The sequence below is a fragment of the Lepisosteus oculatus genome, chromosome 7 (genome assembly GCF_040954835.1).
Source record: "Lepisosteus oculatus isolate fLepOcu1 chromosome 7, fLepOcu1.hap2, whole genome shotgun sequence".
Taxonomy (NCBI): Eukaryota; Metazoa; Chordata; class Actinopteri; order Semionotiformes; family Lepisosteidae; genus Lepisosteus; species Lepisosteus oculatus.
The window spans coordinates 9,975,503-10,003,433 of record NC_090702.1 but is presented as its reverse complement, the minus strand read 5'-3'; the positions used below and the strand labels follow the sequence as shown (position 1 = coordinate 10,003,433).

Here is a 27,931-nt window from a genome sequence, read left to right as displayed (position 1 = left end):
CAAGGGGACATTTTCGACGCATTAATAACAAAACAGTTGGCGGAAAAGCCTTTAGTTACATAGTCCTTAGCTTATGGAACAGTCTTCCACCCCATATTCAGGATGCCAAGATGTCAATCTCAGTATTTAAAGCCAGACTGAAGACCTATTACTTCAGCCTAGCCTACTCACACCTTACATTATAGCCTGCTGCAACCATGGCTGCTGGTTCTGCTGTACATGCCATTATGTGTCTCCATGTTGGCCCACCTGGTAGATACATCTGTTCTGACCAAACTATCCTATTCTCCTCCCACCATGTCCAGGCTGGGCACCATCCGAGTTGGATGCTACATCACTGCCATGGATCCAAGCGAAACTTTTTGGATATAGCTAGTGTTTAGAAGGATTTTGCTGGTCTACAGAGATGTGCAGGGAGTATTGACAAAGAGAAGATATGATGGATGGATGAATACCCTCATTCATTTATTTAATTTTTTTTTAAATAATATAATGTGAGCATGCCCAAAGTGGTTGGGCAGCCAGATGACCTTGAACCCCTAGAGGTTTTTTTCTCCTAAGGAGTTTTTGGTTCCTCTCCTTCTGTTGTCTTCTGGTCTGTATTCACAAAATGTATGGTTACTTGCATCGTTGAGCGCCTGGCAAGAAAGGCGCTGTATAAAAATAAATTGAATTACATTTTGGAAACATTTGACATTCGTTTTAAAATATATATATATATTATTGTCCTTATAGTGGTAATAAGCAATGGACTGTCATGTAGTGGGCTATACCCAGACGGTTCAAAGCCCAGTCAGAGAATTACTTTGTTTCTTACATAGCCGAATATATATAAATAGTCTATTCGGCTATGGAACAGCAGGTTGCGAGACCTGGCTGGGAGGGGGAACAGTATTTTGATTTTCTTGCATGAACCGTATTCCCTACAATACTATAATGAGTCCCTGAGGCATACAGTTCAAATTTCAGAATTATAAAAAACAAACTTTGTGGAGTTTTCAGAAGAGACAAAAGGTACCTTTTGAGAAGTTGTGTACTGCTTGCAAAGTACAGGTTTTAACAAACAACTAATTTTGCTTGAAGAATTTAAAATCTGTCTGTACTGAATCTTTATTTAATTGATCAGAAATTCACCTTGCTCTTACAAGTGGCTCTGTTAAGCAGAGTTGGTGTTAACACACCATACCCTTTGAATGAGCTTTAATTAACTTTATCGGTCAGTGAAAAAAATGACCGCAGGCACTTTTCCTTTTCCCCTGGTGCGACATGATAATGCGAAAAACTGGTATTTTATTTTACTGGGAGTGTGAACATTGAGTGAGCACTGGGGCGTAAAGTGAGACTAACAAAGTGAGATTACTGAGATAGACAGTTTTAGTAAATATGTTAAGCAAACTTTTTTGGCACTGCATGTTGCTAAAAGCCATTTCTTTTTGACACTTTTAGTTATAGAGGTGGGAAGACGCCTCCCCCCTCCCCCTTCCCTCTTCCCAGGCTTACCTTGCCTGTTCCTATTTTTAACCATTCTGTGTCCGAATCGCACCGAGTGAGAGAGAGTAGAGAGTTTTTTTTTTTGTAGTCAAGATTTACAAGTTTACAAGTTTACAAGATGTGGAAGTGCAACAATTTATCACAGTGCGAATTTTAATACTAATTATTGATTATTAATAGTTTATGCATCTGATGCCTGACTTTATTTAGATGTATATAAAATATTGAACTGTGACATTACAATCAGAAATACAGATGCAGCCATTCAAAATGCGCGGGCGATACCGCATTATTTTCCGGTACGCTGTACGCAGTCTACCGCAAGTTACCGGTAAATACCGCTAGTTACCGTAAATTCTCCTATAATACGACAAGCAAAATAATAGTATCCAGAATTTCCGCAAGGTGGAGCTAATAAAGCTCAACCTCTCATGTTTGAGCTGTCGCCATCAAAGTCTTTAACGATAATATTACTAATAGTATTAATAATGAAAGACCTTGGACAAACTGTAAATGTAAACTTAAAGTATTGCCCTGGTCAACATTCTTTTTTTCATTGACCGTCTTTTGTAAAAGTAACACCACAGCATTTCGCAATCACGCATTTGTTTCCAATCATGCAAAGTACAGTAATTTTTGAGAATCGATTCACCATGCCTTTCACATGCTCATAAAAGAGATTGATTTAGGAACATAAACATATTACCGTATGCAAAGTGTACTGTATACAGTATGTATATGTATATTTAATGTCTTAACTGTGCCCATTTAAGTATTGAATAGTTATATGGAATTTTACCACTGAAGGGAAATCTTAGTGCCTGAGCATAAAAAGAATAGGAGCATACTGCAACGCGTGTGAAGGCCATAAACGATATTAATTTTGGTACTTAAACATACAGTATATGGCTGGTCTCGGTACTTTAAAGAAAACATACACACCAGTATTCCATTTCTCCCTAAACATTTTAAGCATGGAAGTCTTTAACTAACGTGATACCGGAGTCAACAACCATATTTTAAGAATTTGATTAAAAGGGAATATAATATGGAATCACGTATCTCAAGAAATTAATAACGATATAATTATATTCATGTTGAAAAAAAACTGCAACAGACATAAAAACTCCCTTGCTTTTAACAGAGTGTTCCATAATTTCTAACTATGAAAATGATTTAAACTGCGACACTTATCACTCAACCAGAGCTCGAAATATCACAAGGATCCTCTAGAGCACAGCAAAGACTGTATTAAAAGAATCGCGTATCTCAAGAAATTCATAAGATATAATTATATTCGTGTACTGCGACAGGGCTGTGTAGGGCTGCTTCACCTCTGTCTTCATGTGACTCGATTCAAAAGCCATTTAGCAAAGAAGGGATGAGAAGAGTGACAAACTAGTATACAGTACAGTACTTCAGATCTTTTTTTCTGAACCGGGGAAAATTTATAACAATCTATAACAATAATAAAAAAACATTGCCACACCCGGACTGTTAAACCAACGCATTAGCACGTTGAAGCTCATTGAGGAGCCAGGCGCAATAACTTGTTTTGTCCCTTGATTTCCTACTTTGAAAATACCTGTGAAACCAGTTTAATTCATCACAGCCAGCCCTCCCGCAGAGAGGGGGGTTGTACTCGTAAGGGAGTTTTTTTATGTCCGTTGCAGTTTTTTTGCAACATGAATATAATTATATCGTTATTAATTTCTTGAGATATGCGATTCCATATTATATTCCCTTTCCATCAAATTCTAAAAGTATGCTTGTTGACTCTGGTATCACGTTAAAGACTTCGATGCTTAAAATGTTTAGGGAGAAATGGAATACTGGTGTGTAAAGTACCGAGACCAGCCATATACTGTATGTTTAAGTTCGAAATTAATATCCTTTATGGCCTTCACACGCGTTGCAGTATGCTCATATTCTTTTTATGCTCAGGCACTAAGATTTCCCTTCAGTGGTAAAATTCCACATAAATATTAAATACTACAACGGGCACAGTAAAGACGTTTACTGTAAATCTTTCTACAACAGACCAACGGACCATGAGTGCCCCTGTCGGTCAACCAATCACGTACCACGGTACCCTGTGTCATCTTGTGTCACGATGCGCGACGCCTTAGCCAATTACCTCCGGTACGTGTCTGTACCGCGCACTTTGAATGGCTGCATCTGTACAATCGGCGCCACCTCTTCTCTGACTGAGCTCAGTGGGCGGTGCGCTGTTTTCTCAAATCAACTGCTAATTAATTTCACACCTGGAGAAGACAGGTGATTGTGATGTGATGTGATTGTACCAAATCTGAATAAAATGTGTGTTTTGTTTACAAACTTATTTTTTATTTATGATGTTAAATTAAATAGTAAAAAGAAACTTACAGCTGACACAAAGATTCTAAGGTGACCACAAGGAAGAAAAATCATATGTTTTTTGTGGATTTCATGTTTCAATCTAAACTGATTTTTATGGGTTTTAAAACCATGCAATGTCTATTTGACACAATTTTTTGTTTTCTATTTTTGATTTTCTTTAAAATTAAAAGAATCGGATGCCCATTGAGCCACACAATATTTTGTTACATTTTTATGTTTCTGAGAGACTTCAGAACCCTTCAACTGATGCATAAAAAAAATATAGCATAATGCCTTCTCGGGTTATGAAGTCACTTGCACCTGTAATCCGCTTTATTCAAACTAAGGTTTTTAAAAACGCAACCAGGTACTAGATATTGTTTAAATAAAAGCTGTGAATTTTTTACAAATCACAATCTATATGGCTCTGTGTCATTTGTTCACAAAGTTATTGACATCTGAAACGTCGTGTCTCATAAATAGGTATTTTAATAAGCGTAGCTTATGAAAACCGAAGAAAAAAAAATGACTGAAAAAGATACTTGAAATTATTATTAAAATAATACTGTTAATAGTGAATAGATAAGAGAGACGCCCGGGAACAGAGATAATAATATAATTTTATTGTTTTTGTATGTTTTTGCAAACTATGCAGTCTAGTGGCTTGACATACAGTATGCTTTGTGCTCAAATATATATATAAAGATGCTGCCGGTTCTTGGTCAGTAAGATAAGGGGGCAAGTATTTGGTAAGCTGGCTGTACGCCCAGAATATGAAAAGAACTAACTGTTGTCTAGTCTGCAACTTAGATATAATTAATTGTCAGGTGTTGCTGTTTTATCATTTGTTTAGAATATGTCAAAGTTACTTTTTATTTTAAGCTATAAAGGACCATCTTCAGCTACTTATTTTTTAAGACTGGTAGTTGCAAGGCAGACTTCCATATGCATATGAATAAAGAGACTACTGCTTCACAGACAGCTGTACTTTGTCATTTGTTTGACACTACAATAGTGACCAGACACATTATTATAGTTTTAGTGGTATTTTTAATACCGCTTTTTTATTCTCAAATTACAGTATATACGATTTCATTTTAAGACTTGAGGCATCTGTTAAATTGCCCCACTGAATAAAGTGTTTTGAATTAAACTGACTGAACAGTTGACAGTATTCACGTTTGCTAATTAACGTTTTTATTTCATTATTAATATAACTAAATATTGAATGTTATATATACAAAAAACTAAAACATGTTAATATAGTGTACATAATATTTACTATTTTATTTTTTTTAAAGTATTTGTTAGAAGAAAACCTGTACAGTAAGCAGGTATTGAACCCGGATCGCCTAGACAGAACCTCTATTGGCAAACCCGCTGCACCAACGGGCTTCTCAGAAACATGGCTGATGATGAACAGCTTAAAAAGGTTCCGAAATTAATCATGCATGAATGAGTCAAATAAAAAATAAAACGTTTTTCAAAGAAAGTAGATTACAGTAATACATCCAGCTATATAAATACATAGGAACAAGTAATAGGTTTATTCCATTCTGAAAAGAGAAGAAAAACAACAACGTTTCGGTCGTTGAGCCTTCTTCAGGTGTGGGAGCTCATTAAAACATAACTTTTTATGAATTAATAAACTTAATATAGTCAGAAGAAGCACTTAAAAACTTTTCCAAAATAATCACAGTATGTGACCGAATGAAAGACTTTGATGCTTAAAATGTTTATAAAGAAAGTGGAATGCTGGCGTGTATTTTTTAAACCAATACCAGCCATATACAGTTTACATAATATGTTTATGTTCCTAAATTAATATCTTTTATGAGCATGTGAAAGGCATGGTGAATCGACACGTTATCTCCTCTTCTTTTCATGCTTAGCTACTAAAATTTCCCTTTAGCTGTAAAATTCCATATTAATATTCAATATTAAGCAGATTTAAACATGCACAGTAAAGTGATTAAATAAAGCAATTGTTTTACTAACAACCAATGCACCACGAGTGCCGCCTGTCGGTCACATACTGTGGTATAACGCACTGAACTGCAGATAATTTCACGCGGGGTGGGGTTTTACTGTGCATTTTGAATGGCTTCATCTGTATACACAATGGGCTCATGAAATCCTTCTAAAAAAAGGCGGCTTTGATTCTTGATTAGTAACAGCTCTGGGAAGGTGACTCTCTGATATCTTTTGGGATAGACTACCAGAGCTTTTGGGGCACATCAGGAGAAGGCCCTGTCACCCATAGAGTGTAAATAGGTCAGGGAGAGAGATAGGAGTTCGAGTTCAAGTTCAAGTTTATTGTCAATATACTCATATACAGGTATATGGTATAATGAAATGCTATTTAGCTAGCTCTCAGACTATAAGTAGTACAAAAAAACAACAACAATACAACTGTATAATAAAAGAAAAACAAAGACAACAGGCAATGTGCAAAACAACATCAGATGTGCAAAAACATGCATCAACAGAATGAAATAAAGGATAGAAAATTATGGGGAGTGAGCTTTTTGACAGGTAGAGGTAGATTTCAATGTGTGTTTGAGTTTTTGGTAAGAAAGAAGGCACTGTGAGGTTCAGATCATAGGTGAGAAGACATGAATTTGAAAAATGAAGACTGCGAGGAGGGAAGTAGGGCGATAGTAGCTCAGACAGGTAATGAGGTACTAAGCCACACAGAGCCTTATAAGTGAGCAAGAGGATTTTAAGTCGAGACAAAGCCAGTGCAAAGACTCCAGGATAGGAGTAATGTGATAATTTACACTAGACCTGGTCAGGATTCTAGCTGCCAAGTTCTGGACATAGTGTAGTTGTGGATTTAGATACCTCAGTGAGCAGAACACACAAGTGTTGACCAGCTTTTCAACACCAGTTAGCAACAACATAGGATGTAGTCTGGCAATATGGAAGAAAGGTGGAAGAAAAGTGTTTTGACAATATGTTTCACATGTGTGTCAAACATCAAGCTTGAATCAAATATCACCCCAATTTCTTCAATTCAGATTGAAGTACATTACCATGCACAGTTAAGGTAAATGCCTTAGCTTTTTTGAGTCATCCATGTTTTAATGGCAGAGATGTAATTAGAGAGCAGATACAGCAACATCAGTGTCATGTTTAGAATTGATGTACATTTAAGTAAAATAAATGCAAAATATAAGTATATATAAAACATAAATCAGGGATTCAACATTTAGTTGTTTTAAACACAGCCTAAGAGGTTTTCAAAAATCCATTTTATGATAGCTTTATCTTCTGTATAAACTTTATTTCTTGGCTCTGTAATGTGTTTTTACGGACTATGGCACTTGACCCTGAGGGGGCATATATTATTTGTAGGAGAGTCTTTTCTCACAGTCTACATAGCCTTGCAAACACAAATCCAACATATTTGGTAGAAAAGATACAACATTTTGGATGTGTGGACTAATCAGGAATGTCTACCTGCTTCTTATACACAAGTGAAAACATTACCATTTTACATAAAATGCTACATGAAACTAGTGAAACAAATTACATTTGAAAGGAACAGGACTAAATTCTTCAAACAGTTGCTGAATTATTACAGATACTACACAGAATGATCTTCAGACTACTAATAAAATGCTAAGTTTAACAGGAAATCTACAAATATACATCTTATAACTCACTTCCTGACTATATTTTCACACTTTGAAGTCACCATTTTTGTCAGACAATCTTTAACTCACGTTAGGCTTAACTAGTGTTTCTCAGCCCTCCAATTACTATAATTGCAGTGTGACAGTATTGTGTACCTGATGTGTCTGTTTTAAAGATCTTTTAAATTTTCATCCTAGAGAAACTGAAGAGCAACTTATTTTCAAACTCCTTAAATAAAGAATGTAATCTGATTCAACGTGATTCAGTCTTGCTTAGCCCATTGTTCATTACAAGGGTGTCTTTATTCACAGAAGATGTCAAACAAAACTTTCTGATGTTTAAGACATGACATGCATCATTAGCCCTCATTAGATTCAACTTTGGCAGCTCTTGAAGCAATTGTCTTGGTCTCCCTTCTTGCTATATCTTTGCACTGTTTCTCTATTCCAAAACAGCAGGCTTTTGTCAATGTCACTTTTATAAAAGTCTGAAACATTTCCACATTTACCGATTCCAATTACACATTGTTCAATATCTTTCACGGTAGACACAGATAAACAATCAAAATGTACATATCTCTGCATGGTTCTTTATGGTACTGAAATATAGGGTGACATTCCTTTGTCTAACTGTAATACCATTTTTACTTTCTGCACAGGAAAATGGCTTAGGTTTGCTTTTTAAATGTACGTTGCAATATTGTCATATGTTCCTTTTATAATTAACTGGATTTATTATTTTTTTTAAACAAGCACAGGCTATTTTAAATATATCAGAAGATTGCCAAGCTTCTGGCAAATTTTTCTTTCTGGCTTCTGTTGAAAACACTGCAATGCTGTGTTCATAAAATAACGTTGCAGCAGTGTTTTCTTACAAATATCACACTACCATTTTTGTGTTACGTCCCCATGAATGTGCCACCTATGTGCACTTCTCGGTCAATATAAATGGCACTTCACTGAAACAATTTCATACTGGAGTAGTACAGTATATGGCTGGTCTCGGTACTTTAAAGAAAACATACACGAAACATGGTTTCATTATGACTAGAATCGGTCTTGAGATATTTTTAACTTGATTTACAGTATTTGAGAGGTATGTCTCAACACCGATACTACAGTACGTAAATACGGCTCACGTATATGTTTCTAGGTTTATATTATGCATTTCATACGGTCAAATTACTTTTGAGCAACTAATAAGAAGCGCGAAACGGTATGCGTTTTAGTTTCGTTTTGTGCTGGGGCTCTGCTTTTAACAATGTCGCCGTGGATTGATTAGAGATATCAAGTACATACAAGTCATTTTTTAAATGTTGTAGTTCGTCTTGTAAAAATGTTACGAGTACATCATCTATCAACAATTACACAGGTTCTGTTTCCATATTGCGGATTTTGGTTACGTAATATTATTTTCTAGATTTCACGTTGTGAATATATGATTTGGGCAAACAGAGCCGCAAAGAAGTACATTATGGGTTGTTGTTTTGTTTTTTTTGCAGTTTTATCTAGAACAAGCGATGCTTAAACCTTTGTCTGATTCTTGTGAAACTATCCACACGACAGTTACAGTACCTAGGAGTTGACTTCAGTGGTGTCACTGATGGGATGTTTCTAAAAATCCATCCTCTGTAAAACGTCTTCTCTAGTTGTCCTGCATATGTATTTGCTAATGAAGCTGTGTGTTCTGAGCCTGGATCTCTACATTTCTGTATGAACCAGCTTAGAGGGCTAAAGACAGCTTGTGGTTAAATTGAGTGTAAGGTAATTTATGCTTCTAAAGTCATGGTCAGCATTTATTATTGTACTGTGCTGTAAACTTGTTCTGTGCCTAGTCACATCATTTTATAGCGTTTTTATAGCGTTGTCAAATCTGGTGGCGCTGTGTGTTAGTTTCCTGACTCCCATGTCACATGGTCTGTGATTGAATCCCATGGAACTATGACTTTATTTTTTAACAAACATTTCTTTGAAAAAATGAAACGTTTCCCTTGGTCAGAGATTAAATAAAACCTCACTCGCACCAAACAAATTTATATTTCTAAATATTACAACATGATCGAATTTAAGTCTTTTAAGTAACAATGAATAGTCACCTATGCGTTACGAAATAAACATTTATATTGATTTGAATCGCGTTTTGATTTAAATCGTAAACGCGTGTTTAAATATATGTGTTTAAAGGCGATATACTGTATAAAAGCGCTGATTTTTATGGAGTGTGTTCCACCGGGGATTCAAAATATTTGTTCTTGCACAAACAGTGGCATGTTACATTATAATTTGGGTGTCTCCTCTTGCCAGAAAGCTCTAAATTGCATTTTGAGTGCGGTTTTTGACTTTTTCTAAATTGCAACCCATAAATAAAGCTGATAAAGCTTAGACTAACTGTATTCTAAACTGTATTACAACAGCACATTGGACAATGCAACGTAAATTGCAAAAATGCACTTGGAATCTGTCCAAGCCTTCCTACGAAAATGATTTAAACTGCGACACTGATCATTCATCTCTAAATAAACTTTATTTTATATAGCGTTTTAAGCGAATAGGTAATTAGATTGCTCAAAAACCCTAATCGCTTTTTCTACATAAACACAGCGTGATTGCTCTCTGAAAATGCTTTTCCTTTATATTTAGGCTCAGATTTCAACTATAGATCGTATTATTATAAACTTTCTTGGAAAAATGTATTTTATGTAAACCATGTTTGCTATTAATTCATTTAGGGCTAAAATACGTTCATTGTCTTCCAATCAAGTCGAGTTGACATTGGAAGCTTGCCACTCCCGGACTGTTAAACCAACGAATTAACATGTTAAAGCGATTCTATTGAGGAGCCCAGCTACCACTTAACACTGTACTTCCTACTTATACCTGTGAAACCCGTTTATTTCATCACAGCCAGCACTTCGGCAGAGAGGGGGTTGTACTCGTAAAGTAGAAGCAGGCGAGATTTCCAGCGAAAGACACCTCCCCCCCCCTCAAAAACCCAGTAAGCAGTAATGCTTTATGTTGAAAATCGAGGTGGATTTTGAGGATGATAAAGAGGATAAACTGGGATGGGAAAAGGGTTTGGTTTTGCATAAGGGGCGGGATTATGATAATTGGAGGAATTTGCGAGAGTATAATGGTTTGATATATTTGATTTTGTATTGTGGTCGTTATCTATGTTTTTGGTTGGTATTATGTTTATATGGTTGTTTTTGTTGGTTGGTTGTTATTATGGTTATTAATAATACGATCTATAGTTGAAATCTGAGCCTAAATAAAAAGAAAAAGTAAGTGATTAGGTTTATGAGCAATCTAATTACTTATTCGTTTAAAACGCTATATAAAATAAAGTTTATTATTAATTTGCTAGACAGAGCGGTGAACATTATAATGCATAAGACAAAGATAACGAAGTCTGTGTACGCTGTAAGGTTTTTACTTCTTAAACTTTTAAAATACACATTTCGAACAGAAAGAAATCCTGTTCCTGGTACAGTACTGTATGTATAGCAAACCAGCACGTCTTTTTTCTCCAATCAGAGGGGTGTCAGATGGTGTCAGCCAATCACCATTCTGAAGCCTTACCATAATCTCTGGTATGGGGAGAATTCTGTCCCATAGTTTAGACAGATGATAGATACTTTTATTGATCCCGTGAGGGAAATAAAGTAAATCATTTTCATTTTAGGAAATTATTAAACGCTTGGTTAAAAGCAAAGGAGATTGTCTGTTATAGTGGACATAAAAACAAGAGTTCGATGGCATTATATCCTAGAAGACACAGACCAGGAGAATGCCCGCAGTGTAAAAGAAAATGCCTGATGAACTAGGGATTGGACAGTTTCCAAGTGCTTGTACAATCGATGGAAATGTTCAAATAAATGTGCAAAAGAAATAAACAAAATAATCATTTATTTCTTTATCATATTGGCTAGCTAATGTCCTCTCTTTCCTAGTTAGTGGCTGTGTTTCTGCGTTGGGTAGCAACGGGTGACTGTTCTCAGGCGGAAGATGTAAACAGCTTAATTTTCGTGTTAAATAATTTTAAAAAATTAAAATTAATTCTATACAGCAATCACATATTTGGGTACCGTTTCATAAAACTTTCATGCTTAAAATGTTTAGGGAGAAATGGAAGACTGGTGTGTATTTTTTCTTTAAACTATCAAGACCAGCCATACACAGTACAGTTTATGTACATACAGTAATGTTTATGTTCCTAAATTAATATCGTTTATGACCGTCAGATGCGTTATGCTCCTCTTCTTTTTATGCTCAGCTACTAAAATTTCCCTTTAGTGGTAAAATTCCATACAAATATTCAAAACTAAGCGGATTAAAATGTGCACAGTAAAGACATTAAATTATTAAATCTTTTCACTACCAACCAATGCACCACGAGTGCCCCTGTAGGTCATTTTGGCCAGCCAATCACTTACCGCGGTGCCCTCCGGTGCCCTGCAGATAGGTTACTGTACCGCGGGTTTTTACCGCGCATTTTGAATGGCTGCATCTGTACCTACTGTGATTCGGACACGGAATGGTTAATGTCGATTAATGTCGACAAGTTAGGCGTCTTCCCGCCTCCATAACTAAAATGCCTTGGCTTAAGCAACATACACAGTTGTGTAACTGACAGTTCGAGGTAGCCTATCGTGTAAATTTCACTTTGTTGTGGATAGGTTAAGCTTTCGAAACTCAGCCCCAAAGTCATGTGACTGATTTTTCGCCCTGTTTCATTGATAAATACAATGATCACAAGCACAACCATGGTAACTGGGATGTGTAGTTTTTAATTCAGTATGAATTATAACTGTACGTACTGTCTTCGTATTTGGCCAGGGCTTTAAAGAGAGGGCGCGCCAAAAATTCTGGTGCCATTGTCTCCGAATGTTTGCCCAGCTTTTTAACAAAATATTTGTGTTTAAGACTTAAGGGAACCTGAGAGGTGTTAAGAAAATCTGTTTTGGACGAAGAAATGGAGTAAGATTTGCATATCGATGAACCAGCAGTAGCCCTTGCCTCCTCTCTTCTCTCCACATCAACCTCAACAGTGACTTACAATAGCCGTCGCCCTCCTCCACCTCAACACACCAAGCTGCTGCCTTTACTACCTCACTACTAACAAAAAAATCTCTTAAAATTTAAAACACAATAATGTTAATAATTTTCTTGATTTGATACTTCCAGATTAACAATTTGTTTAAATGTTTATTTTACTGTTTACTTTTTACTGTTAACTTTTTTTAACTCATTTTCTTTTTTGCAAATTAACTTTGTCTAATCAGTTAAATTAATTAATAAAACAATTTAGGGGCTTTAATAATTACAGATGCAGCCAATCAAAACGACCGGGCTATACCACGGTAAAACGCGGTTTGTGTTTTGCAGTATAACACGGGTTAATTACAATGTAATTCTATACCATTCTAAAGGAATGTGTGCTACAAATGAAAGCGGCCAATTGTATTTAAAAAAAGTTATCTCCAGTAAATAGGGAGATAGGAGAATGTGCGTGATTTTGGAACAATGGCAATGTTGTAAACACAGGAAAGCATGATAGATAACAGAAAAATATGTAAGAACTGTTCTAGGTTAATTTGAGAAAAATATACTGAGCGTCTCTGTTTCACTCCCATGCACATGAAATAAAAACTTCTTTTAACTTCCGAGACAGGCTCCTGAAATGGAAATGGAGAAAAATGCAAGCTTGCGGACTGCTAAAGCAGGTAAGTCCCACACTACTTGTGAAGAACTTTGTTTACTGTTGTCAAAAGAACTGACATGTATTAGGTGTAGAGAAAAAGCTGCTAAACAGCTCGACCTGCTGCCCCCTCCAAAAGACACAGTCACTCATGGAATTATTGATATGGCGGATGATGTCAAACGTACACTGATAGAGAGCGTTAAAATGAGCAGATGCTTTTCACTGCAATTAGATGAGGCTGTAAATGTTGGCCAAATTTGGTCAATTTGCTCGTTAGATACGAGTTTGAGGGCATGTCCCATGAAGACTTGCTGTTCTGTAAGCCGCTACCAAAAGGAACTACAGGAGAGCACATATTTCACCTTCTGAATGAAAAAATGGCATTGACTGGATAAAATGCGTCAGAGTTTGTATAGATGGTACTAGAGCGTTGACAAGCCAACACAGCATGTAGTTGCACAAATTAGAGAGGTTTCTCCAGATATGAACCGCAGCTTCCACAGCAGTTTGTGTGGATCTTAATGCCTCATTATAGTGCCAGGGATACTATAAAAAGGCACCGTCTTTCAGAAAAGTATGTCCAGAAAAGTGATATACAAGTGTATGGAATTATTCATCTGCAAGGAAATCTATATGGTGAGTGGACTTCTTCACATTATTATTATACCAAATGGAAAGGAAAGGATCGCTTGGTGAAGAGGGTTTAATCTTAGCAAAGAAGTTACCATATATAATGCAGAATAAGAAGAAAAGCAGTACCTTGGATAGCAGGATCTTGACACAGGCAACATGGCCCTCATAGGTAGCAGAGAGGAGAGGAGTGATGTTATGTTTATCAGGTGCCTGTAGAAAGTAAAAAGAGCAAAAAGCAAATTTTTGTTACATGGAACAATAGCAATAACAATTACAACAAATGTAATCACTGCTACACAACAAAACTACATCTTCCAAAATGAAAATGAAATTAAATTACTAGAACAGATTACTACAACCAGTACATCCAGATTTTGCTCATAAATTGAGTCTTTATTGGAATCAAATGGTTTGTTAAGTAAGATAGCCACTGTCATCTCATACTTCTTAAATATAACAGATTGTGAGTTATTTTTTGAGTTGATTGTGAGTTGCTTCTGAGACTAGATCCCCTAAATGCTTGAATGACAAACAAAAAACAGGATGACTAATTCTGTGACTGTAAATGTGTGTACCTTCTCACCTTCTACCTGCATTATGATGTCATTAAAGCATTTAATATTTAGGCACATTGTTTAGGAGGATTAAGAAATAACTTGTGAATTAACCTAAAAATAAAAAAAATAATAAATAAATCTGAAACTGGTTTCACCACACTTTTTTTGTTATTAATGTTGGACTTGTGTAGAATGTAGTGTTTAACTTGCATGGTGAAAAAAACGTACACATCAGGGATAGCCAAACCTATCCCTAGAGACCTGGTGTGTCCACAGATCTTGATTCTAATTGAGGCCTTAAGTGCATATGTAAAATTTAAGAAGGCACACTTGTGGAGTGTAAAACATTAGAATGTGAATAACATTCACTGTTCTCTGTCAACTTGTGTTCTCTCACTAGTCTCTGATCCACAGATAACAGGGTTTCCCACATTTGTATACAGGGCAGATGGTCTGCTTGCTCAAAAATTGGTGCCACCTGTTCAAACAAATGTGTGAACACCAATAAACTGTACACAAGAACCCATCATGTAATACTGTTGTGTAGTAATACATTGCAAGATCATTTTTTGATGTGAATAAACTATCAATCCAAATAGTATATAATCACAATGTTCTACACCAAATCTCATACATTGGGGTTTTGGACCCTTGGGAGCTATGTTAGCAATTGACATAGAAAACAAACACAAGGTTTCCTTCCTATTGAATTGGGGGATCACAGATTTGAACTCCTAACTGAACTTTGCCAATACCTCTAACAATTCAGGTAGGTAGCTACATCAGCATGTGTAGGCTGCAAAGGGACAAGTAATAGGTTTATTCCATGCTGAAAAAAAGAAGAAAGAAAACACAACGTTACAGCCATGGAGCCTTCTTCAGGTGTGAGGTGTGATTCTTCTTCAGGTGAGAGCACACCTGAAGGAGGCTCACACCTGAAGGAGGCTCCATGGCCGTAACCTTGTGTTTTTTTCAGCATGGAAAAACCTATTACTTGTTCCTCTCTAACAATAGCTGTTATAATAATAATTGCTTACACTTATATAGCACTTTTCTGGACACTCCACTCAAACTGCTTTACAGGTTATGGGGACTCCCCTCCACCACCACCAATGTGCAGCATCCACCTGGATGATGCAACGGCAGCCAAAGGGTGCCAGAACGCTCACCACACATCAGCTATCAGTGGGGAGGAGAGCAGAGTAATGAAGCCAATTCAGAGATGGGGATTATTAAGAGGCCATGATTGGTAAGGGCCAATGGGAAATTTGACCAGGACACCGGGGTTACATCCCTACTCTTTTCTAGAAACACCCTGGGATTAATGACCACAGAGAGTCAGGACCTCAGTTTTACATCTCATCCGAAGGACAGCACCTGTTTACAGTATAGTGTCCCCGTCACTATACTGGGGCATTAGGACCCACACAGATCACAGAGTGAGCGCCCCCTGCTGGCCCCACTAACACCTCTTCCAGCAGCAACCTTAGTTTTTCCCAGGAGGTCTCCCATCCAGGTACTGACCAGGCTCACACCTGCTTAGTTTCAGTGGGCTGTCAGTTGTGAGTTGCAGTGATATGGCTGCTTCTGTTAGAGAAACGGTTAAGCTTCTTACTGGCTTCCAGTCTCCAAGATGCTCACAGGACTCTTCCAAACACTAAATCTGTCCCAGAGATTGTGAATTGTAGAAAGACAAAAACTCCACAGTCACTTGAGCAGCCAGATTCAAGCACAGACTGTTCTAAAGACCAACATTCTCATAAATTGTCCTCAGCAATGCTAGACAAAGCTCCTTCTCTCTTTCTCTGCATGGGACAGTCCCAGCACGGATTAAGCCGTATTAAGCTTTTCACTGCCCAGACGAAGATGATCAGATCATTTTATGAGCCATATACAATTTCTTGCATTAGGAATTTGTCATTTCACATACCCCAGCTTGCTCTCTGAAACACACAGACAAGGAGAGAAGCTAGTGGGTCAGAGCGCAGGGTCAGCCATTTATACGGCGCACCCGGAGCAGCCCAACTGAGTAGGATTCCTGTGCCAGCCACGGGATTTGAACCAGCAACCTTCCAGCCACAGGTGCAGATCCTTAGCCACTGCTCCGCCCAAGTACCATGAATAGTTGACACTTGTGTTAGACGTTGTTGTAGTTTATTTTAATCTGTTGTACTACTTCTTTAAAACCACACTTGTTTTAACTTAATTTGCCATGAATGTGTTTTTTTTGCTATTTTTCTAAAGTTATTCATATTCTGTAATTACGTTCTGTAATTTTCTAAAGATGTTTTTTAAAGATTTGTTTGGTTGAAGTCATTGCTGCTCAAGGGGGTCAAACCAGTTCCTGAAAGCATAGGTTCACATACTTTTTCCGACAAAGACATTTAACGTTGGATCATTTCAATCAATAAATTAATGAAAAAGTATATCCTTTTGTGTGTTATTTGTTTTATTGGATTCTCTTTATCTATTTTTATTACTTAGATGAAGATCTGATCACATTTTAGGTCAAAGTTCTTCAGAAATTCAGAAAAATCTAAAAGGTTCACAAACTTTTATAGCACCACTGCAGGTCTTAGTTACCAGAATATTTGCAACTCTTTTTCTACAAATATTATAATGGTGATCAGTGTAAGAACTTTAAAACAAACCTTACGATGTTTAAATTTACTTTGCTGTAAACACTATTTAGACATTCTGGAGTTTATACAGATACCAACTGATACATCTCAAGTGTATTCAAAATGGATTGGTGGTCACTCAAGAGACAGATTGCAGTTGTAATTCACCATGATGGAGTTAACGCTGGCGATGTGTAATTCAACAGAGAATATATTACAACCTTGGACCCAATTATAGGTGACATAAGGACAGCTTTAACAAATTGAAACCTTATGGCATATGTATTAATATGGCGATAGATGAGTTTTCAAGGTATATTACCTGGACTGAAGCCTATAAACAGTAATCCCAAGTTTGTTGCAGGCAAAAAATAAATTTCATTAAAGCTGGCAGTGTCTGTATCTGACAGAGCAAGTACAGAACTTTGCAGGCACCTGTCAAGAACTTGGAATATCACATTCTGACAACCATATTCCCCTACTAATGTATTTCTGATGTCGCTTAGTGGTCGTAAAATGCATCTCTACTGAAAACCAGGGCAACACATTAAATACAGTAAACCATATTTCTCTTAAAGAGATACACATACCGCATGTTTTTTTTAAATAGGATAATATTATCTGGAAGTACCTTGTGAAACCACCAGGTGGAGCTAATAAAGCTCAACGTAAATGTAGAGCATTTGAGCTGTCGCCAGAAAACGCGCAGTTTTGAAAAAAGTAATAAATCTGACTGTAGCATGGATCTGAAACAAGCAGAACCAATACTGGATAATGGCCAGAATGGGAAATATAAAAGTTAACATGTAGATGACCAGGAAGACAAGCGTTAAAATACTGGACAAAAAAGCATTTTTGTAAACCTCTGGAGGTTAGAAGAAGCAAGGTTCAAATAAAATTTGAGTCTGATTACATGTAAGTGAACATTAGACATGTTCAGTACTTACATTGACATCTGCTCCTTGGGAGAGAAGAAATTCAAGCATCTCAGATTGCCCACAATCAGCAGCATAATGTAGTGGCTTCCTTCCTCCTTCAAGAGTCCGGTTTACATCGTCACCCTGCAAAAAAAGGCAAATAAACTTGCAGAACAGATACGATTTCCTGAAAATCAGAAATGGATTGCACAGAATAATTGGAACACAATGATGTTCATCTGGTGTGATGTTATGGTGATGATGCATAAGAGATACAAAATTGTATCTCGCGATACTGATGGATGTGTACCTTGAACAGAGGCTGGCAACCTATGGCTCCACAATGGTCTAAAAACCATAACATCAGTTTTCATTTGTAGAAGGATGAATGTTTCTGAGAAGCCGTCACCCACAACTGAAGTTTTAAAATTTTAAAGGCTAAAGATAAACCAGGCTTCAGACTTCTACCCCAATCCCTTTAATTCTACTCACTGCATTACATGATTTTTCCAGCATTCTGTTAGAATAAAGTTCTTTCAAGGTACATGAAGCTTAGTAGCAGTAAATACTGTCAGGCAATGCAAATATAAATTCACATTTGAGGATAAAAAGAAAATAGATGATGAAACAGAAGAATAATTCAGAAAATATTAGACTTACACCAAACTCAGCTGGGTTCCCGTCACATTTAAACAACAGACAACAAAGTTTGAACCTTGAGAGGCCTATACACAAATATTTCATTTCCTAAGAAAAATCCAATTCAAGATTTGAAGAAAACAACATCTGTTGAGCTAAAGCACGAAGCAGGGAAGAGCAAGAATACCTTTTCAATAAAAATGCAAATAGATGTAGGAGTGGAGCAATTAATCTGAAACTGGCAGATTTTTAAGCCTAGGATTTGTGCACTTCAAAATTCAGCAGCCTAGTAACAATCTACAAATCTATTGACACTAAAACACACAAGGAAAGAAATGCATGGTCTCTGTAAACAGGATCAACTTATGCAGGCTTAGGCCAAGTGGTAACTTCCCGCAGGTGACAAAGTGGCATGTAAAAATTACACCACCCCCCCACAAACCTAGCTATCCAATAGCTAGCTCGAATCTTTCCACTTGAAACACATTGCTGTTTGCTATATTTTGTAGGCATCAACCCATTGTGTTATTTTTGCTACTGAGATTCATTACAAGCAGAGATCAGGCCACAGACAGGAGTTCTAGTTCCAACAATAGGTGGTTTACTCCCCTTAAGTTTACAGTGGGCATGCTAATTACTAGGAGAGAGAAAGGGGAATAGAAAGAGAAGGGGACCGCAGTCTCCAATAGCAAGAGATGTGGCAAACCTTTTATAGGGTAATGCAAGAGGAAACAGACACAGTCAGGGTCAAGGATGAGAAGGAAGTGGGATAATCAAACACTGGAGGGGAGCAGAATGCTACATAGTGACAGATACAGTATTGCACTGTAAACTGGTATGCCTGTAGCTTAGTGATCTAGTGTATAACCTGCCTTCATATTCTTCATGTTGTTTGAAAGAGAGAAGCCATTGGAAGGCTGCATGGTTAGTACAAAGTGTAAAGAGGAGCCTGCAGATGTGGTGTTGGAAGTGTTCGACAGTATTCACTATGGTCAGCAGCTCTAGATGGATGACACAGTAGTTGCTCTCCTCTGTAGTATGCAATAATTCTCCCTCACCTGTATTCAGAGCTCTGCTCTGGCATCAGTTTCGTGGAGAAATGGTAGCTTTGAGTCTGTTGCAGCCAGGATTATGGTATCACACAAACCCGTTTTAGCATGTACCCAAGGTCTCCTTTCTTGCCTCAGTTTACTCAAATGTCACTCTTTTCCTAATGAGCTTGTTGGACAGCAATGGTGGCAAAGTCAGCCACAAAGTTGTCTGGGGCAGATCCTTATCTGTCACAAGCTGCTGGGGGTAGGCCAATACCACACAGTTACGACCTTGTCCTTTTCAGTGACAACTCTGACCCAGGAAGAAGATCTCTGTCTGCAACAGGTGGTATTTGTCTGGATGCAGCTTCAGGCCTGCTGCAGCAATTCTCTCCAAGACCAGGCTGACGGCATGGAGTGCACTGTCAAAGAAGCAGTCATGCACCATCAAGCCATCCAGGTACACAAGGCACTGTGTCAGGGGAACTGGTAATGGGTTGACTGGCAAGGGTGCTGATGGTAAGAGGCTTACTGACAGAGGCACTGGTGGTGGAGGTCTTGCCAAGGGGCTTGTGAAAGAAAGAGGAGACAGCAGTCTGTTAGCTTTTTCCCGGCACCATGCAGTATGGATGGATGGTGTTTGTTGGGCCCCCTAGAAAATGAATGACACCTAAGCAGAAGTCAAGCTGTGCCCTAAGAAAGTCCAGCCCCAAGATGTATCTATCTTGGATGGGAGCACTCCTCTGAAGTGCAAGTTCCCTGCAAGTTCCCTGCTTGTACGATTACTGTTTTTCACCCATACATTGGGTTTCTTCTCCAGTAATCATACTTAAGTTTCAGGCTAGTGGGCTATAACAGTGCACCCAGAGACAAGAGATCAGGGTGGACAATGGTGAGCAACTATCCCATGTCCACTAGTGCCTGGCTTGGGGCCCCTTCAACCATAACTTGGAGGTGATAGTACAAATGGGTTTTTGACATGGGAGCTGAGTGCATGTTGAGCACTAACAGGCCAGTTTGCACTCCCGGAAGGACTCCCCTGGCTCATGGCCCATCTCGCTGAGTATACATCATCGAATCAGTCAAATTCCTTACTTTGCATAACTCAAACTACTTTCTAATTTCTTTAAGGGCATAATTTCACTCTGAAAGCTTTAAACTAATTCCAGTCCTTCTTTGTTCTCTGTCTAAGCAAGGGAATCTGCTCTGTGACTGCAGTATAAACAGCCATGCTCTTGCTTTTCCTTCAACCCCATTGATTAGTCTTGACTTGCTTCTTGCTGTGATCTGGCATCATCTATACTGGCACTGGGTGAAAGGCTGGATTTATCTCCCTTCTTGATACCAATGCAATGAGCCCTGCACCCTAGTTTATTACCCTTGAGAGAAAGGAGGATAAAAAGAGGTCCACATTCTCCTGCAGCAAGATGAGGCAAAACAGAAAGGAAAGATATTTATAGGGTAAAGGTAGAAGAAAAAGATGCAGTCAGAGTTGAAAGGGAAGTGATTGGTAGGCCCAACACCTGGTGGAGCAAAATGTTACAGTAATTTATTCACTTTGAAAATTGAGTGGCTTCCTTTCCCTTTGTTTTCTTTTAGAAATTAAGTTGTGATTCCGCATAGGAAACCCTGCGTTTCTTCTAGTTACTAATCTAACTCCCATGATTCCAAAACCTTAATGTGTAAGATTTTCCATCAAAACCTGTGATGTATTGCTTTATTTTATACACATTCAAAAATTGGTTAACTAACAGAATCATGAGTCACTTCAACAATATCAAAATTTTATGTTCATAACTATTTTTTTTTATCAACCTAGACTTGTTGCAAATTCATAAGAGTTTTAGGCCATGACATGAGACCAGGAGATTTGAAAGCTATGCAATTACATGCCATCGTGGCTGCTGCAGTGTATTACCATAAAATAGTATTTCAATACAGATTCCTGGGTACATTTTTCAAGCATTCAAGCAGGTGCCACTACAAGAAACTATGCTATGGCTGAAGTTAGGAATGCCTAACCTGACAGCTACAACAACCTGAAACATTTTGCTTTCTCTCCATTTTTGAAGCAAGTAACATAGTATGTTAACAAGTGTTCTCAATTGAGATATATAACTTTACAAATAATTTTATAGTTACATAAACATAAACCTGTTTTTTAATAATTCACTCATTTCAATACTGTAGTTACTTTAATAAACCTACATTTTTAGCAGCCAATGAAAGTTTAATTGTACTCTGCAGCCCATTTACACATGAATGTAAAGATTGTTAGTTTTATTGTTCATTTGTAATAGCTTATTTATTCATTGAGTACACAAGAGCTCTCATAAATCACATGGAGAAAATAAAAAAATAAAAACTGCAGTTCAGTACCATTCTAGTTATTTTGTCTTTCATATGATGGTGAGGTTATAAATGCTACTGAAAAGGAGCAATCTAATATTAAACAACATACACACACACTTGGCAAGTATTTAACTGAAACTTATGATGGTCTATCATTACTTATTATCTAAACATCCAGTCATTTGCAGAATCCAGAATTGCAGATTAATATAAATGGAAATATCTTAGGCTACTTAGGCTGTTGAATTTCCAAACGTCAAGCACTAGCTTAAAGTGCTGATCTGTGAATCTGAAAAGTATGCCATGGATTTTCATGTACATCAAAATTGGTAATATATATTCTATAGCAATGTCACAGAAACAAATGGGGGAAATCTTACTTTTTCTGTGTATTATTTTAACACTCCAAAATCCAGATGGGGAATCACTAGTATTCCATAGCTTCTATCTGTGAAATGTAACTAGCAAATGTAAATAGAACTAGTAGTACCCATCTTTTCCATGTTGTGCTATTGTTCTGCTTCCATTGTGTAGCACAGTTTCTCATGTGTCACAGGAAGACTTAAATTCTTACTGTGGATTCAAGTTAATATCTCACAAACACATTACCAGATAGGTCAAAAGTTGGACTCAGTGCTTAAAACTGTTTATACAAAAAACTTAAATCTAAATTATTTAACTAAAATCTAAAATGAACTAATGTGGATAACCCACAAACAAAAAAGGGACAAAAAACTGTAATACCTTTCACAATGTCTGTAACAACTTCAATAATAAGAAGTTAATTGACAATTTGATACATTAAAAAATATTGCTTGCAATGGAAAAGAAAACTTGTACAGTAGGAGGTAACTTTAGAGGAAAAAGGCTTTGTGGAAGTGGCATTGACATCTGAAAGTGTAATGTGAGGAAAATCCTTATTTGCTTTAGATTTCCAACTAAATACAGCATCTTTACTCTTTTTGTAATATTGTGTCAGGTTTTTTTATGTGTATTGATGGCTAAATCCTGTGATAACATCTTTGCAAAATTTATGATTCGACAGCAACAGAAAAAAAGTTAAAGAAAAAAACATTATTCTTACAGAAATATGCATTATATATGCTCAGAATATCCATATGTTTTATATAAGAATAATGCATTAAGTAAAAAATACAATCCACATATACTTCCTACCATCTGTTAACTGCTTCCTCCAATTCAGGGTCTTTTGTTTTTATAAATGGGAGACGTTTCCATACCTTCGATTGATTTTTTGTTCCTAATTTTCCAGGAATGAGAAGGAATACAATACTATTAAGGCCTGCCTGTCCTACGCAGAGGTTTTTGTGGGTGCCAGTATTGTTAGCAGCATTTTATATTTGCAATTAAACTGCGGAAACACCTAACCAAACTTCCTGCTCTAAGATATAAAAGTAATCTCCTGCTAACTCATTTTCTTCCTATATTAGCAGTGCCTCACAACCAGTAAATGTGAATAACTAAGGAAACAGTTACCTATAAATCTATTAATGCATTTTCTAATTGCTTTATGCAATACAGGGTTGCAGGGACACCAGAGCCTAAACCAGCAAGCAACAGGCGCAATGCACGATGCACCCTGGACAGGACAACAGATCACTGCAAGGGACACACAATCACAAACATGCACACACTCACACAAGGGCCAATTTTACCGACGCCAGTTAACATACTGGTATATCTTTGGAATGTGGGAGGAAATCGGAGCACCAAACCACGTGAATAGGGGAAGAACATACTGTACAAACTCCATGCAGATGGCACCCCAAGAATTGAACCCGGGATACCTGCACAGCGAGGCAGTAATGTTGATGGCAGAACAGTGGCACAGTTGTTATCCCATATCATGTTTGGCAGTTATAATAACTATGAGATTAAATAAAAATAATTCATTCACTTATATAGCGCTTTTCTGGACACTCAACTCAAAGCACTTTACAGGTAATTGGGACTCCCCTCTACAACTGGGTTGGAGGTTGATATCGCTGCTGCCAAATAACCACACAATAGACGTATTTTGTGGGCAAGTTTATCTAGTCGGTGGGTTAGAAAATGGGTTAACAGAATTAGTAAAACCGATAAAATATTATAGCTTGTATTTTGAAGAACTATAAGGTTTACCAAAATATAAAGGTGTTTTTACCGACTGTGGCATTATAACACTAATCACAGATGCACTCGTATAGCATTAATGCCGACATACTAATAGACTAATAAAAGCAGAGACGTTTAGGAAGCATACGTATACATGACTATTGAAGGTTCCGCACAATGTCATGTTCGGCGGTGTTTTGAATTTAAATCTTAAAAGTTACCTTAACCAATATCAAATAAAATTATTTTTTAGGATTAACATTACACAAAGGCCCATATAGCCAAGCTACGAATAATGCAAAGCTTTTTGCAAGGATCAGAAAAATGTGAAGTCATCCTACTGAATTGGAAGAGTGCAACTTTCCACAGAACGAACCCGTTAAAAAAACAACCGTTTTAATAGTAATAAAATGTCATTAGCCTTTTTTCTTTATTTTTCCCCAATGCCGTCAGCATACGTCCACCACACAATTCAATCCGCAGAGCGACAACCGGGCCTGTCCTATACGCTATACTGTGTTAAAAGATTTACATAACCATACTATAGAAACATATATTCATAACGGCATTTCAAACAAAGAACGCTTGGGCCTCTACACACTTAACGTTTTTCATATCGAACCACATACGAACACCAAAACTCAATTAAATGCAGTTAGCATTAAATCCATTAGCTGTCTCTAGACACAATATTCTCCCGGAATCCCTAACAGGTAAGAACCTCTTTTAGATAAATATAGCCGTATAGATAGTTTTATCTTCCTTTACCTTAGCAAGAAAGTCCTTCACTACATCCAAATCTCCATTCTTCAAGGCCCACATCAGTTCCTTGTCCCCCATTTTTTCCTGATTTTGATGCGGCGACTTTCCTCTGACAACCTCAAGCTCTGCGGCGCTTTGTGATTGTCCTTCTCCTTCCAGATTCTTTACAAAATTTCTGTAACGAATTCTGTCACCTCCTGCAAATTAAACCATAAACAATTAAAATACAAAACAAACTTTCAAACGCCAGCTGAAAAGGATACGCCTTTTTTAGTATGAATGCACGTCCAGAGCCTTACAGACCCGGAAGGTAACCAACAATTGCTTGCATCATCATGACGTTGCTCTGTTCTGATGTTAAGTTTTCAAAGTAGATGGCTGTGTCACGACACTTCCCTTGGCTAGACTGCAGACCAGTTTGCGCATGACGTCACAATATGTGCAGCCGTGTTTTGGACAGCTTTGTAGGGAAACTACCGCTAGTTGCGGAGCCAAACATGGATCTGGTGAATATGGATATTAAAGTCGGAAAAGTGGATGCCATTGAAATCCCTTTGTGTTTCACTAGTTTCATACCATACGGTCTCATGACAGTGGGTACAGTCAGAATTGTCTTTGCTGTAAACAAATTATAATAGATTATATTGCCTTTAAAGAACATGCTTTGATATTATGTGATTAAGATTTTTCATTTTATCTCTGCAGCATTAAAGACAAAGTAGATTTGAGTATTACAATGTACTCTTATCATAATGATGATCACTGTAACATGACAATGTATTTGAATCATCATTAAATGTCCACTGTATTGGCAATTCCTCCTTTGGAATATTTAAAAACAGGACAAACAGATCAATACTGTATATATAACTTTGCTCCACAAATGTATTCTTGATTACAGGCTTCATGCAATAAAAAAAGATCTCTGTACTGATGCAAACAGTTTGCACTGTTGCACTGGCCTCAGGTGTTTCTAATAACTTAAAATAACCTAGCATAGTCAGGATCTAATACTGGAAAGAACAAGCAATGGACATTAATTGAACCTGGAACAACATGTGATTAAGATAGTCATGAGTTTCAATTTCTAGATTATACATGCTCATAATTACACATCAAGACTAGCATATATCCCTTGTCAGTAACTAAAATGAAAACAAATCTATTGTCATAAGAAAACAACACAGACTGTTTCTGTCCACATTTATATTTAAAACATTTCTAACCATGCTGTCAGCTGCAAAGCACTGTGGTGGATCCAGTGCTCTGTGAATATGTGGGGAATAACAGGCTGGAGACTACTGCTGAAGGCTCACTGATAGTTTTATTGCCCTTTTAATTAGAGAGTAATCCAGTATGCTGGGGAAGCCAAGACTGATCAGCCCAGTTAATCAAACCAGTACAAAATGCTGAGAGAGAACCCAGAAAGCCTCATTGCTAACCATTTTCTGTGTGTTTCTGTGAGCAGGAAAATTACAATTGTCTCCAATATCACACTCTAATTACAAGAGTTGTGGGTTTAGCCTTAAAAAGCAAACATTAGCAACCAATTGCATTTTCTTTGAAAATACTTTAACCAGCACATCTTAATACTTCGTATCCATGTTAATATTTTTTAAATCTGAAGATTTCTCATTGTGTCTGTTTGAAATAAATACATGTATGCAAATCTTTAAAAGGGACCATGTACTAAGTTGTCCTAGTTAGTTCATAACACAACTGCAAAACAACACTGGAAATTGACTGTCTCACAAACAACAAAACCCACTGCATTCATTAGTATTCCATTTGTGCTGGTTTGTTCCATTAAAAGTAACATGTATGCTGCTGTTTATTCAGTAATAGAGTGTTTGAATTTCCCAGACAGGGTTACTAGTAGTCAAAGTTGCCATCCATGGTCACGTGATTACTCAAAAAATATGTCACTGTGTCTCAGGAAGCTACTTTCAACTGTCACGATCGCTAACCCCTCCTCTTAAGGGCGCTCCAGGCCTTCCTTGTTTTCTCCCATTGTCTGCACCTGTTCCCAATTCCCTCTCACCCTTAAAAGCCAGGCGCAGACTTCACTTCGCGTTCCTCATTGAATTCCGCTTTGTGAGAGCCTGGGGTTCTGCCGTGTCCGCCTCATTCAGCTCACAGAAGGACACTGAATGCTCATGCTCATGCTCATGCTCATGCTCATGCTCATGCTCATGCTCATGCTCATGCTCATAACTTTCTGTTCCTGATTCCCCTCGCCGGTTCCTATCCCCCTCCCACCTCCGCCCCTGGATGGATCACCTGGCCATGGACTTCTTCCTTTGTTCCTGATTACCTGTTTGGATTTCCTATATGGATTGTTTGCCCCGGACTCACTTCCCCTAGACACCTGCACTCCTTGGACACGCCCCCTTGTCTCCATCCCTTCTCCTGCATGACTTTATTCCTGCTGTGTCTTCACCAACCGGATCGTGTCGTCTGCATAGGGCCTGGAAAGAACTGTACGTGACATTAACGATACAAAACGCACAAATGGAGCACTAATAAATGAGACTGGTTCAGTTCTCCTGCCATGGTCTGATTGACATCATGTCTCCAAAAAAACAAAGCACTATATCTCGGAAATGAAAGCAGCACAGATGCTACTTTCAATGACACAAACCAGCACAAGCACAGCACTTACTCACTCCTGTTTGGTTCTCCTGCACCATTGTAGGTGGGCTGGGTGACATCACACACCCCCAAAAATAAAGAGCTATATCCAAAGCAGTTGAGAAGCTATGTTCAATGGCACAAACTGGCACAAGCACAGCACTAATGAATCAGAATTGGTTCTCCTGTGCCGTTGTAGGATGAGTGATGTCATGCCCCCCCCAAAAATAAGGCACTATATATCGGAAATTAAAGCTTCAATAACGCTACTTTCAACAGAACAAACTGGCAAAAATGCAACACTAACAAATGTGATGACTTTTATCATTTGTGTTGTTTGTAGGTGTGCCAACTTCACAAAGCTGACAATTTCATAGCTGTGTTCCTGTTGAAGGAAACAATGTTATTAGTTGTGCTATTAAACATACTACAAGTCCATACACTCTAAACAAAAGAAGTCCATTTGACCCATATAGTCTATTTGT

The 27,931-nt window shown here is 37.5% G+C and overlaps 1 protein-coding gene across 1 annotated transcript in view; it reads right to left on the bottom strand.

The window, feature by feature from the left end:
• Window positions 1-25,150, bottom strand: part of mtpn (myotrophin) — a 36,815-nt gene extending 11,665 nt beyond the window's left edge. Inside the window, exons 1-3 of the mRNA XM_006633764.3 lie at window positions 24,822-25,150; window positions 17,947-18,060; window positions 13,948-14,031 (exon numbers count right to left, since the gene is read on the bottom strand). Coding sequence (XP_006633827.1) covers window positions 13,948-14,031; window positions 17,947-18,060; window positions 24,822-24,893 — 270 coding nt within the window. The 5' untranslated portion in view covers window positions 24,894-25,150. The remainder of the gene's footprint in view (window positions 1-13,947; window positions 14,032-17,946; window positions 18,061-24,821) is intronic.
• Window positions 25,151-27,931: the final 2,781 nt, after the last annotated feature.